Source organism: Leucoraja erinacea, chromosome 2, assembly GCF_028641065.1.
Source record: "Leucoraja erinacea ecotype New England chromosome 2, Leri_hhj_1, whole genome shotgun sequence".
NCBI classification, from domain to species: Eukaryota; Metazoa; Chordata; class Chondrichthyes; order Rajiformes; family Rajidae; genus Leucoraja; species Leucoraja erinaceus.
Genome location: NC_073378.1, coordinates 682,518 through 696,411, shown reverse-complemented (window position 1 = coordinate 696,411; position 13,894 = coordinate 682,518). Strand labels below are relative to the sequence as shown.

Genomic DNA, 13,894 nt, shown 5'->3' with positions numbered 1-13,894 from the left:
TGTTCTCCAGAGATGCTGCCTGACCCGCTGAGTTATTCCAGCACTTTGTGTCTTCTTCCTCAATGTCTTGTATCCACACCAAGAATTTCATGCACTCTTTTTCAAAATCAACTGGATATGTTTATGTCATAAAAGATTCCTCAAATTGTTCACCTAGTCTTAACAAACAAACCTGTGCATAAGTTCCATGGTTTGTTGTTGCTTCTCACAATGGTAAACACTTGGCCTATCACCATATTTTGTTTTGTTTCATTCACACTAATCTTGACAAATTAAGTGAGTAGGCAAAATTGGAAAATTAAGCTCAGTGTGGTACCGTGGGGATTTATTTTACAATCAGGAAATAAATAAATTATTTACTAAACAATAAAAGGTAAAATCTATGAAGCGACAGGAAGTTTTCAGTTTCCATGAATACAAGTTACAGATAGAAAAAGAAATGATCAAATCGGTTTACATCCAAGTCATTTATATATAGATATCACAAACAACGGAGGTCCCAGCACAGATCCCATCACAAAGATAGCATATGCTTTCTTTACTACTCTATCTACTTGTGTTGCCACTTTCAGGGAGTTATGGACTTGGATCCCAAGAATTCTCTGTACATCAATGCTGTTAAGGGTCATGCTATTAATTATATATGTTCCCATTACATTTAAACTCCCAAAGTACAACATTTCATATTTGCATGTATTAAATTCTACCAGCCATTTCTCCACCCAATTCTGTAGCAGATCTATATCCCATTGTGTACCTTTATAGCCTGCCTTACAGTTCGTGACTCCAGCAATCTTGGTGTCATCTGCAAACTTACTAACCAACCTGTCTATGTTTATATCCAAGTCATTTATATATATCACAAACAGCAGAGGTCCCAGCACAGATCCCATCACAAATTGATGACTCTGTGACCCATGTAATTTGCAATAGTAAGGAAGCAGGCAAAAATCAATTGATGCTTTGACTGTGTATTGCTGGTTCAATAGCATGCAACTCAATGGCCCAGGTTTTGAATTTACAATCTCTGTTTATTGACCCAATCACACAGGGAATTATTTTTCATTTTCTATTCAATTAAAACCTCTAATAATTTTTTTAACTACATATAATAAGAAATGTTCTAACAACAACAAAACAGATGTTTTTGCCAATTACAACTTTAGAACTGAATTCCCATTTTTAGAAACATCCTGGCAAATCTTATTTAAATTATTTGTAAGGCCTTTCCCAGAAATTTGGGGCCCAGGATTACCCACAACATTTTAGCTGAGATTTAACCGATTCTCTAGCACACTGGTAATTACGGAGAGACCTAATAGAAGTATATAAAATTAGGAGAGGCATAATGTAAACACAGAACTTTTTTCCTAAGGTGGAAAAATCAAATACCTGATGGCATAGCTTTAAGGTGAGAGGGGCAAAGTTTAAAGGAAATGTTCAGAGCTACTTTATTTACAATGGGTGGTGAGTGCCTGGAAGACGGGGCTGCTTGGGTTGGTGGTTGAGGCAAACGATTGGGGCAGTTAAAGAGACTTTTGGATAGGCATACGGAACTGCAGGGGATGGAGGGATATGGATTATGTGCAGGCAAATAAGAGTTGGTCTTGGCATCATGTTCAGACATTCCGTGCCGAAGGCCCAGTTCTTGTGCTGTTCTATGCTCTATGTTCTAGTTATTATGATATATCTATATTTCTCCCATTTAAATTGAACTTTTTGTTGAGTTCATGTGACCCAATCCAAAATACTGTAAAGTACAGTCAAGTATGTTTTTTAAACATATTTCCTACCTTCATAGAAATCAGACGTGCATAGGGTATTGCCGAGGATAGTGTTGAATTTATTAATTTCCTTGCTGCATTCAACCATTTCTTGAGCCAGACATTCATTTAGCATTGTTGAATAAGACATAATCGTCCCCATTACATTTTGTTCGAAATGAGGACAAAAGCAAGCATCCATTGCGACTCTGGTAACTACAACTGTACCTGGTTGCACTCCTGAAAAATTAAAAGAACTGCTCAAAATCAACGGCCAATATAGTTCTATATAATTCTATGTAATATTCATGCTTGTAGATATAGTGAGGTCAACTGCTGCTTGTGATCCTGTCAGAGATTGGACCTGTCACGTAACATCACTTCCTGCATGTGGCTGTCCAGTACATTAGACCCACACTTAATTATTCACATGCCATATGATGTGTAATGAAAGGGGCAGAGGGGCTCTGCCAATTCTTTCAGGACAATACTTAACATCTAACAGTTTTACCAATGTATGTTATTAAATAATTGTTAAATTCCAGAGGCCATAGCCTCAGAATTAAATGACTTACTTTCGGAAGGCGATAAGGAATTTCTTAAGCCAGAGGGTGATGAATCTGTGGAATTCATTGCCACAGACAGCTGTGAAGGCCAGGCCAATGGATATTTTTAAGGCGCAGATTGACAAAGATTCTTGATTAGTAAGGGTGTCAGGGGTTATGTGGAGAAGGCACAAGAATGGGGTTGAGAAGGAAAAATAGATCAGCCATGATTGAATGGCAGAATAGACTTGATGGGCCGAATTACCTAATTATGCCAATAGAACTTATGAACATGATTATTTTCCTTATTTGATGAATTCATAACACCTGAACACCGTTTCATAATAGTGTATGATTAATTGATGTTATATTGATAGCTAATTTATGATCAAGATTTAAGAACAGATTATTAAGAACAGTGATCATTCTAAGATCACAACTAGAACAGAGAAAAATAGGTGCAAAGTCATTCGGCCATTCGAGCCAGCACCGCCATTCAATATGATTGTGTCTCTAAAATCAGTACCCTGTTCCTGCTTTTTTCCCCATATCCCTTAATTCCTTTAGCCCCAAGAGCTAAATGTAACTCTCTTGAATACATCCAGTGAATTGGCCTCCACTGGCAGAGATTTCCACAGATTCACAACTCTCTGGGCGAAGAAATTTTTCCTCATCTCAGTCCTAAATGGCCTACCCCTTATTCTTAAAACTGTGACCCATGGTTCTGGACTCCCCCAACATTAGGACCATTTTTCCTGCATCTATCCTGTCCAATCCTTTAAGAATTTTACATGTTTCTATAAGATCCCCTCTCATCCGAAAATTCCAGTGAATACAAGCCCAGTCGACACATTCTTTCATTATATGTCATTCCCGCCATCCCGGGGATTAACGTGGTGAATCTATGCTGCAGACCCTCAATAATAATAATGTCCTTCCTCAAATTTGGAGACCAAAATTACACACAATACTACAGGTGCGGTCTCACCAGGGCCCTGTACAACTGCAGTAGGATCTCCATGCTCCTAACCTCAAATCCTCTCACTGCCCGCTGTACCTGCATGGTTACTTTCAGTGACTGATGTACAAGCACACTCAGGTCTTGTTGCACCTCCCCTTTTTCTAATGTGAAACCATTCTGATAATAATCTATCTTCCTGTTCTTTCCAACCTTGCATTTATCCACATTATACTGCATCTGCTGTGCATCTGCCCACTAACCCAAACTATCCAAGTCACCCTGCAGCCTCATAGCATCCTCATTGCAGCTCACACAGCCATCCAGCTTCGTGTCATCCTCAAACTTGGAGATGTTACATTTAATTCCCTTGTCTAAATCGTTACTACAGGAATATCTCCACTTCCGATCTTTGGATAATGGAACTGATGAAACAACTGAAGATGGTTGGCTAGGACATTGTGCTGAAGGACACCTGCCATGTTCTGATGCTATGATCATACATCTGCAACAATCATAATCATCTGCTTTTGGGTGAGGTATGATTCCAACCATTGGCATGATTTCCTAATAGTGGGAGAATAGGGAAAGAGCTTCACGCAGATCTCCCATCAAAAAGCCGAGAACTCCTTCAAAGTGGACGTAACTTGAAGAGAATTTGCAGTAGAGTAAGTCACTTCCCGTGTTCCTTCCCACTCCCACCTTCTTTCCATTTGTTCATCTTTTCCATCCCTGCTCATCCACCCATTACCTAGATTCATTACCCTTGCCACCTTGTTCCATATGTCCATTACCCATATACTTATCTATCTACCTGTGTTCCTTCTCCCTTAGTTCAGTTTTCCTATTCCCTGCCATTCCGAGCTCCATCTCTACCTCTTCCAGTTCTGAGAATAGTATATTCTGGTTATTTTTCCTCTACATTCTCAATCCTGATACAGGGCTTCAACCCAAAATTATGTCCATCCCCCTTGCCTCAGTCCGTTCATTTATAAAGGAGATCTTTACCATCGAGAAGCTATTTATAAATCATAGGATTAAATCATTTCCCTCCTATCATTATTTAGTATTTCGTTGTAAACAACTTCTACTATTGTAACCTTGCCATCTCACACAGGTTTTCAATCCCTAATTTGCAATTGCATAGTAAACCATATCTGTTAAACTTTCTTGAAAGCCTCTTTTTGAAAATTTTCAACCTACCCACTGTTGAGCTTCTGCTGTTCGAATAATCAAAGTCTCACACTGTGATTAAGATCCAAAGACTTTATTAACGTAACAGCATAGGTAACTTCATATTAGCAGGTTACTCTAAAAGTGAGAGAGCAAGGCAAGGAAGCTTTCTGTTAAACTAGTGGGCTTGGCTATAAAGTATGACTCATACCATGAGTGACACTGATCTACATCCTCCCTCTTAAAGAATTAAACATCAGTACAAAACCATTGACTAAATAAGGCATGCATAGCAATTGATAATAAACTGGAGAAAAGTCAAACATAGCCCGGGTACTTCACGACCGGCTTGCAAACACGACCAGCACGTGTGCGATAAAGACCATTTCCGTTTTCCCCACCGGGGACAGAGCCGGTGGCTTCACAGGTGAGGGAGACTGAACCGACATTCCCGGTGATGAAACAGGGGACTGTGGCCAAGCAGCCATCGCAGAAGTGGGTTGTTGTGCTGGTGTAAGCGGAGGAATGCCACTGGACATGGACGGTCTGGATAGTACAGAGGTGGAACTGGCTCGTTCACAGGCAGGAGATGTTGTCTGTAACGCCTGTAGGTGCCGCCATCGGCACTGACCAGATATGAGTGTGGCTCAGAAGCAGTTTCTGATATTACACCGATGCGGTCATGGCCTTTGTCAGTCTGCAAACGAACCACGTGCCCCCTGGTTAATGGTGGCAGTGGCCTACTTGTCTTGTCATACCATTGTTTTTGAATGTCACGTTTTTGTTGTAACCTGGACTGGACTTCCGATGGTGCAACCACCTGTAGGATCAATGCCTGATCTGCCACAGGCACCGTGGCTCGGATCTGCCTCGACAATAAACGTTGTGCAGGTGAACCCAAAATGGGGTCACCGGAGATGTTGCGTAAATTGAGTAATCCAGGAACACGTCGGAATTAGCTCTGTACGAACGTTCCATGAGCTGTTTGGCACTCTTGACAGCCTGTTCAGGTAATCCATTCGACTGTGGATATTCAGGGCTGCTGGTAATGTGGCAAAAATTCCAGCGTGCAGCAAATTCCTTGAGGTGTTAGCTGGTAATCAGCAGTTTATCAATGATAAAACTGCCGTTATCAAGGAGGAGGAGCCATCTTGGGGAACGGCTGCTAACCAGCAGCCGTCTGGTCGGTGAGGCAGTATTTTCTCCGGGCTGCCCCGTCGACCCGTCCTCGCGGCCTATCAGCGGGCGTGGAGCGCCATTTCCTGGCGGGGACCGCCCAGCACCTCGGCTTCGGTGGCGGCACAGTGCTGGAGCGCTATCGCGGAGCGGAGCAGGCGATGCCTTGCCTGGGTCGCCGCGCTGCATAGACGCGCTGGAGCTCCGGTAAGTTGTGATCGCCGAGTTCAACACCTCCGGGCTGTGGGTCTGCGGAGCGAAACGGGCGGCGCCGACTTCAATATCGGGAGCCTGGGAGCTCCAAACCGGCGGGGAAGCCGCGGTCTCCGGTAAGGAAGCGGCCGTTCCAGGTGGCCCAGCCGCTGAGAGGACTCTCCCGACGCCGGGGCAACAGCACCCAGCGATAACGGCCAGGAACATCGGGCCTCCGTAGGGGGAATAGCGGAGGCCTCAATAGGCCTGACTTTGGGAGAACTGGGGATGGGGATTGGACATTGTACCTTCCCCTACAGTGGTAACCATTGTGGGGGGATGATTTTTGTGTGTAAGTGATTATTTTAGTTTGTGTCCAAGATGGCTGTCGGAAGGGAGAGTGGACGCTGGCGCGGTTTAGCTGCCGCTGCTCTCTCTTCACATTGTGTTTTTGATTTTTTTTTGTCTTTGGATCGAATTCTGTCTTTAATTTGTGTATTGGTGATGTCATTATTATTTATTTTACTCCGATTAAATGTTTTTTACTCTTGTTAAATTCTGTAAGGTGTCCTTACAGGTGCAGCAAGCAATCAGGAAGGCCAATGGAGTTTTGGCCTTTATTGCTAGGGGGATTGAGTATAAAAACACGGAGGTCTTGCTGCAGCTGTACACAGTATTAGTGAGACCACATTTGGAATACTGTGTACAGTTCTGGGGTCCATACTTAAGAAAGGATGTACTAGCCCTGGAGGCAGTGCAGCGAAGGTTTACAAGATTAATTCCTGCAATGAGGGGATTGACATATGAGGAAAGGTTAAGTAGGCTGGAACTCTACTCTTTGGAGTTTAGAAGAATGAGAGGCGATCTCATTGAAACATATAAGATCGTGAGGGGCTTTGATCGGGTGGATGCCCCGAGGATGTTCCCAATGATCGGGGAAACTAGAACTAGGGGACATAGTTGCAGAATAAGGGGGGGCTCTTTTAAAACTGAGATGAGGAAGAACTTCTTCACCCAGAGGGTGGTTAATTTATGGAATTCACTGCCCCAGGGAGCAGTGGAAGCAGAAACTTTAAATATATTTAAGACTAAAATAGATGGTTTTTTAGCTGCCAAAGGGATAAGGGGCTACGGGGAGAGGGCAGGGATATGGACCTAGGTATGGTTAGTATAGTAAGACCTGAGTGATCTCCTGGACAAGTGTCGATCGCCTAGATTGGGGTCGGAGAGGAATTTCCCGGATTTTTTTCCCGAATTGGACCTGGGTTTTTATCCGGTTTTTTGCCTCCCCCAGGAGATCACGAGGTTCTTGGGGTGGAGAGGGGTGATAGCGGTATAAAGGGGAGGGTAGTGTCTTGTGTTCTGTGTCTTGTGTCTACTGTTTGTGGGTAAGTGTGTCTGTTTAGTGTTCAGCCATGAGCGAATGGCGGTGCGGGCTCGATGGACCTGGTGGTCTGCTCTCGCACCTACTTTCTATGTTTCTATGTTTCTATGTCCTTGAGACTTTTGAAAGGCGCCCATAAATAAAATTTGTTATTATATAACAGTATGCCCGGAGCTCCGTGGACTGCAAAATGGCGAGCAAGCTTTGAAACCACCCCACGAGACGTGGGGCTGCTAAGAAAATCAATGTCAAACCATCCTGAATACGAATCAACTAGTACCGGGTACTGCTTGCCATGTCACTCAAATATGTCAATAGACAATAGATGCAGGAGCAGGCCAGTTGGCCCAGCTGCTCCATTCTCTCAGCATATGAGTCCCACGATCCCGGGAATTAACCTTGTAAACCTTCGCCGCACTCCCTCAATAGCAAGAATGTCCATCCTCAAATTAGGGGACCAAAACTGCACACAGTACTCCAGGTGTGGTCTCACACAGGCTTTGTACAACTGCAGTAGGACCTCTTTGCTCCTAAATTCGATTCCTCTTGTTATGTCAGTTGCCACTGTAGACCATGGGAGTGCAGGAACGGATGTGAAAGAAGTGGTTACTTTTGTTGGTGGGGTGCCAAGCTGTTGCACACTGCACAGGACGCCACATTCTCGGTGATGTATTCGGCCATGCCAGGCCTGTAGAACATGTTTCTTGCCCGTAGGACAGTAGCTTCAGCACCTGGATACACTGTGTGGACAGCGTTAAAATACTTGCTGTGCAACGAAGCAGGGACCACAGCCTTGTGTCCTTTTAAAATTATGTCATCTTGCAGCACTAGCTCATCTCGGACGGCAAAGAAAGGCCGGACTGGCAGCGGAACGTTGTAATGTTTGTCTGGATGATGGAGGCAAGCGATTGTAGAGTACCATCAGCAGCAGTGTGGGCAAGCAAGTTCTCCATACAGGACGAGGGAATAAAAGACAGTCATTACGATAAAGTCGTCATCTGGCGAGGGCAGACCCTTCACAGGGCTTCCGGGGTGCACGCGAGAGTGTCAGTCAGGTGCATAACCTTACCACGTTTGTAGATCAGAACAATGTCATAATTTTGAAGTTGCAGCAACATTCGATGTAAGCGCGCTGGAGAGGCATGAATCGGTTTGTTAAAGATGCTGATCAATGGTTGGTGGGCAGTTTCAATAGTGACCATATGTCCAAAGATAAAGTCGTGAAATTTCTTGCAGGCGAAAACAACCCCCAACAGCTCTTTCTCAATTTGAGCATATCGTTGTTCTGTGTCAGTAATAGTGAGCGAGGCATAGGCAACCGGCTTATTGCCGCTACCGTCATTTTGAAGACATGCTGCTCCTAGTCCGTGTTGTGAAATGTCAAAAGTCAGTATAACCGGTCGTTTAGGATCAAAGTAAGCGAGAGCAGTGGCACAAGACATTGCTGCTTAAGATCTGCCACAGAAGGTAGTTGAGGCCAGTTTATTGGCTATATTTAAGATGGAGTTAGATGTGGCCCTTGTGGCTAAAGGGATCAGGGGGTATGGAGAGAAGGCAGGTACAGGATACTGAGTTGGATGATCAGCTCCTGCACCTATTTTCTATGTTTCTATGTAAGAGTGTCGAACACCCTCTGCTGTGCTCGTGCCAGGTCCAAGCAGTGTCTTTGTGTGTAAGCTGGCGCAATGGGGCTGATATTTCACTAAAATCCGGAATGAATTTGCTCAAGTAAATCCTGCCAAGGAATCTCTGCAAATTTAGCACGTCTGTAGGCGCTGGGAGCTCGTTAATAGCACTGGTTTTCGCCAGATCAGTTTTTGGGCCGTCTTTAGTAAACACATGGCCTATGTATTTCACCTCACTGACCCTGAATTTGCATTTTTGAGGGTTCAACTTGAAGTTGATGGCCTTGGCATGATCCAGGACCTTTGTCAGATTAGCATCATGTTCTTCGACAGTTCATCCCGCTACGAGGATGTCGTCCACTACAATGGAGCATGGGTAACCTGTATTGTATTGTATTGTATATCTTTATTGTCATTTCCTGAGTATTCGCATACCCAGAGGAAACAAAAAAACGTTGCTCAACCAGTGTCCATTCAGTGTGCATGAAAAATAAATAGAAATAAAAAAATACATGCATCATGAACAAATTTAACACTCTACTAAACATTCAACAGGCGTTCCGACCGGCAGCGGCACAACAGTGGCTCTGCTGCAGTGTGGGGGTTTGTGCGCGATACTTGGCAGGGGGCAAAGTCCATTTAGCAGTCTTATAGCCTGTGGGAAGAAGCTGAGGAGCATCCTGCTGGTTTTGCAGCTAATGCCCTTCCTCTTCCCTCTTCCCAGATGGCAGGATGGAGAAAATGTCATGCGATGGGTGGTAAGGGTCTTTGATGATGGAGATGGCTCTGCTGATACATCCTACAAACAACTGCTCCATAGCTTGTTGAAATACTTCACTAGTAGAGCTTATTCCAAAAGGCATGCAAATAAATCTGTGACGCCCAAACGGAGTGCTGAAAGTGGTTAACTTGGAGTGGTGTTCCAGCGAAATCTGCCTGAATTAACTCTTGGCATCTAGTACTGTGAATAGTTTCCTCAGCTGTGATCTCCTCCACAGTGCGCATGGGATAGTGAGGTAGTTTAATCGTTGTGTTTAAGTCCTTGGGATTGATACAAATCCGTATCTCGTCCTTAATCTTCTTTGTTGCCACGACCATGGTGGAGACCCAATCCGAGGGGTCAGCGATGGGAGCAATCACACCTAGAGACACCATCGTGTTGAGTTCACTTTGAACACGGGCCCACATAGCGTGGGGAATTTTATGAGCTGGACGAACAACTGGAATTATCTCAGGGTCAATGGTGATCGTATACTTGACAGGCAACCTGCCCAGCTTATCGTCAAAAATCTTGTATTGTGTCAGGATTTGTAGGCTAAAGTCACAGGCAATAGTCAGATGACAAACCGATTGGCTGAAAGAGCTAAGACCCATGTCTTGACCTGCGTTGACATCCAGTAGACGGCACATTTTCATGAACCACATAGAAACTCAGGTTGTGGACACGTGAGTTAAGACAGCAACGTAACTCAACTTCATCGATAGGGTGCACTGGACCTCCTGCAAATGGGATAAGGGAGGCAGACGTTGGAGTGACAGTCTCTGTTTTTCGTAACTTTTTAAACAGTTAGGCACATAACATTGCACCTGGCGCCAGAGTCAACTTTCAGATAAAAGGACTTGCCATTAACGATCAAAGCGACCTTGGGGTCCAGTTGTTTATGCATTAAATCAGACAAGGAATGTACATTGAAGTCAAACTTTATCCAGAGAATAAAGACCTAACTTATTCAACCTATCTCTCAACAACTAAGTTACAGAGATAGGTTGAATAAGTTAGGTCTTTATTCTCTGGAGCGCAGAAGGTTAAGGGGGGACCTGATAGAGGTCTTTAAAATGATGAGAGGGATAGACAGAGTTGATGTGGACAAGCTTTTCCCTTTGAGAATAGGGAAGATTCAAACAAGAGGACATGACTTCAGAATTAAGGGACAGAAGTTTAGGGGTAATATGAGGGGGAACTTCTTTACGCAGAGAGTGGTGGCGGTGTGGAATGAGCTCCCAGTGGAAGTGGTGGAGGCAGGTTCATTGTTATCATTTAAAAATAAATTGGATAGGCATATGGATGAGAAGGGAATGGAGGGTTATGGTACGAGTGCAGGCAGGTGGGACTAAGGGGAACAAAATTTGTTCGGCATGGACTTGTAGCGCCGAGATGGCCTGTTTCCGTGCTGTAATTGTTATATGGTTATATGGTTAACGATCAAAGCGACCTTGGGGTCCAGTTGTTTATGCATTAAATCAGACAAGGAATGTACATTGAAGTCAAACTTTTCGCCAGCAGCCTGCAAATCAAGCAGATTGTCTTGTTTGAACTCTGTTGCTATGTGAACGACAGCATTTGAATAAATGATTTCTTTTGTTGCAAAATCGACATAATTTTCCATACCCAGGGCAACAGTCACGAACAACAGCACGTGAACCTCCTCAGTTAAAGCAATTGTCTATCAATCTCACGATAGAGGTATCGGGCACTTAAGGAGTACGGCAAGAGATTTGATAAGACATACCGGCAACATTAATTTCACGACCAGCAGAGTGTCCTAAGACTTTTGTATGCGCGTCAGCCATTTCAGCAATGTGACAACGGTTTTCAGCAGTCTCTAGAGTAAGGTCAGCATCCCGCAGTAACTTGTTGCGTAATTTATCATTGCGGACGCCATAAACCAGACGGCACGGACAAGGCCATCACATATGTCCCTGAAATTGCATCGATTGGCAATGTGCTTCAGCGCACTGACATACATCGCCACAGGTTCTCCCCGTCTCTGGCTTCAGGAAAGAACAAATGCCACTCCATGACCAAGTTAGTACGTAATTCACATAACTGTCGGAATTTGCTTAGTAGGTAGTCAGGGTCTCGGATAGATTCAGCAGGAGCAATCTGGACACCAGCCGGGTCAAATCTGGCTGGTTCATAGTGAAATCTTCGGGCACGTCGAGCAGCTTCTGTGCCTGCCAGATTAAGAAGAATTGACGCTCGAACACCGGGAGCAGCAGTAGGGTGATCCGCTTCAATGTAAATTGAGAAATCCTCTTCAAATACACGCCACCGTTCTGCAAGATCCTCATCAAATACCAGGATCTCTAGTTTTCTGAGAGCAAAGCCATTGCAATATCACTGGATAAAACAACAAACTAAAATAAAAGCAATATAATTAAACAAGGAGTCCGTTACTCTGACACCATGTTGAGCTTCTGCTGTTGGAATAAACAAAGTCTCACACCTTGATTAAGATCCAGACTTTATTAACGTTACAGCATAGGTAACTTCATATTAGCACGTTACTTTAAAAGTGAGAGAGCAAAGCAAGGAAGCTTTCTGTTAAAATAGTGGGCGTGGCTACAAAGTATGACTCATACCATGAGTGACACTGATCAACACCCGCCTGGACCCTACCAGTATAAATTCCAGGTCTGCAAATGTCCAGCCTATGCCTTCCATTCATTATGAGATTTCTGAGCCAACTGATTTGCTCACTGAGTAGAGTAATAGCCTGGTCATTTCCGTCCATGTTCTCAAGAGATGCGGCCTGACCTACTAAGTTACTCCAGTACTTAGTGTCTGTTTTTATAAAGCAGCATCTGCAATTCCGAAGTCCAAATATTGCAAACTTGAATTGTCGAGGCAGACAGTTACCATTACCAGACCTTGCTGTACTACAAACTGTTATTCTGCTTTCCTTGGCTAATTATGCGAGTTAATCATGTTAAAAAAATATTGTTCTTTGCCACGTGGTAAATGCTAGAGATCTGAGATTGCTAAACTTCTGAACACAAGCTTGATATTTGAATAATTACTTAGAACTTTTAGCAACAATTTCCTGAGCTATCGTCTTTTCTGAGCGTTTTACATTCTTGCTTAAATCCACAAAAACTCATTGATTTGGATATTTAACTTATCTGATTTTACGAGCACCCATTGGTCAGAATACCGCACCTAATCCACCTGAGGTCCCCATACGAAAAGCAGTGACATCAGTGCACTTGGCGTGACAAAGCAATTTGAGGAGTTCATTTAACATGATTGAGATTGAGGGAATCCCCATGCCATGCTGCAAGAAAACAGATATTCAGTTATTTATTTTTCAGGCTTGTGAAAGGCGCAATGAATATAGAGCCTTGTCCAGTACCAGAACTAACAGGTATATATTTATATAGCAGTTTTAATATACCAAATGTCCCAAAACAAAATGGACATTGGGCAGCGGTAGAAGAAATGGGGATATGGCGGAAAATATGATTGAACAGATGACATTTTGTTGGTCTCATGGTTGCCTGGCATATATGTAAAAGCACATCAGAAAGAGATTGGAAACTAAGTTACTGAGAAATCAATACAGTTTATATCAACAAATTCTCTACCTGCAAGTATAATTTGTATTTTCTTACACTGAGAGCTTTGGCATAGTTTGCCAATATGTACGTTTAATAGACCATGCAAAGGGATATTACTATTATATTGCTATACAAGGTTAAACATTTTGAAGTCTAGCATGAGTCACTTTACACAGGACACCCAGTGTCTAACCTGTTCTTCTAGCTGCAGTATTTATGTGACTTGGTGACTAATTCAATTAAGTTTCTGGTTCATGCTGACCCCAAGGTTGTTGATTATGTGGGTTTTGGTGCTGGAAATGTCATTGAATAATGAGGGTAGATGGTTACATACGCTAGAAAATACCCAGCAAATTTGTGGCTAATGTGGCACATATGTTATTTATCAACTTTCAGTCAATGCGTGAATATTGACTCGGCTTGTACTCGCTAGAATTTAGAAGATTGAGGGGGGATCTTATAGAAACTTACAAAATTCTTAAGGGGTTGGACAGGCTAGATGCAGGAAGATTGTTCCCGATGTTGGGGAAGTCCAGAACAAGGGGTCACTTTTTAAGGATAAGGGGGCAATCTTTTAGGACCAAGATGAGAAAAACATTTTTCACACAGGGAGTGGTGAATCTGTGGAATTCTCTGCCACAGAGGGTAGTTGAGGCCAGTTCATTGGCTCTATTTAAGAGGGAGTTAGATGTGGCCCTTGTGGCTAAAGGGATCAGGGGGTATGGAGAGAAGGCAGGTAT

General features: G+C 43.4%; 1 protein-coding gene across 7 annotated transcripts in view; it reads right to left on the bottom strand.

Moving 5' to 3' along the window:
- The window catches only part of LOC129706469 (uridine phosphorylase 1-like), a 74,834-nt gene that overhangs the window by 22,984 nt on the left and 37,956 nt on the right, over positions 1-13,894 (bottom strand). For 6 of the 7 annotated variants that reach the window (XM_055650841.1, XM_055650833.1, XM_055650803.1 and 3 more), the window contains 2 exons: positions 12,757-12,871; positions 1,794-2,003 (listed from right to left, as the gene is read on the bottom strand). In XM_055650841.1, coding sequence (XP_055506816.1) covers positions 1,794-2,003; positions 12,757-12,871 — 325 coding nt within the window. The remainder of the gene's footprint in view (positions 1-1,793; positions 2,004-12,756; positions 12,872-13,894) is intronic. The other variant, XM_055650810.1, reaches the window with a different exon arrangement.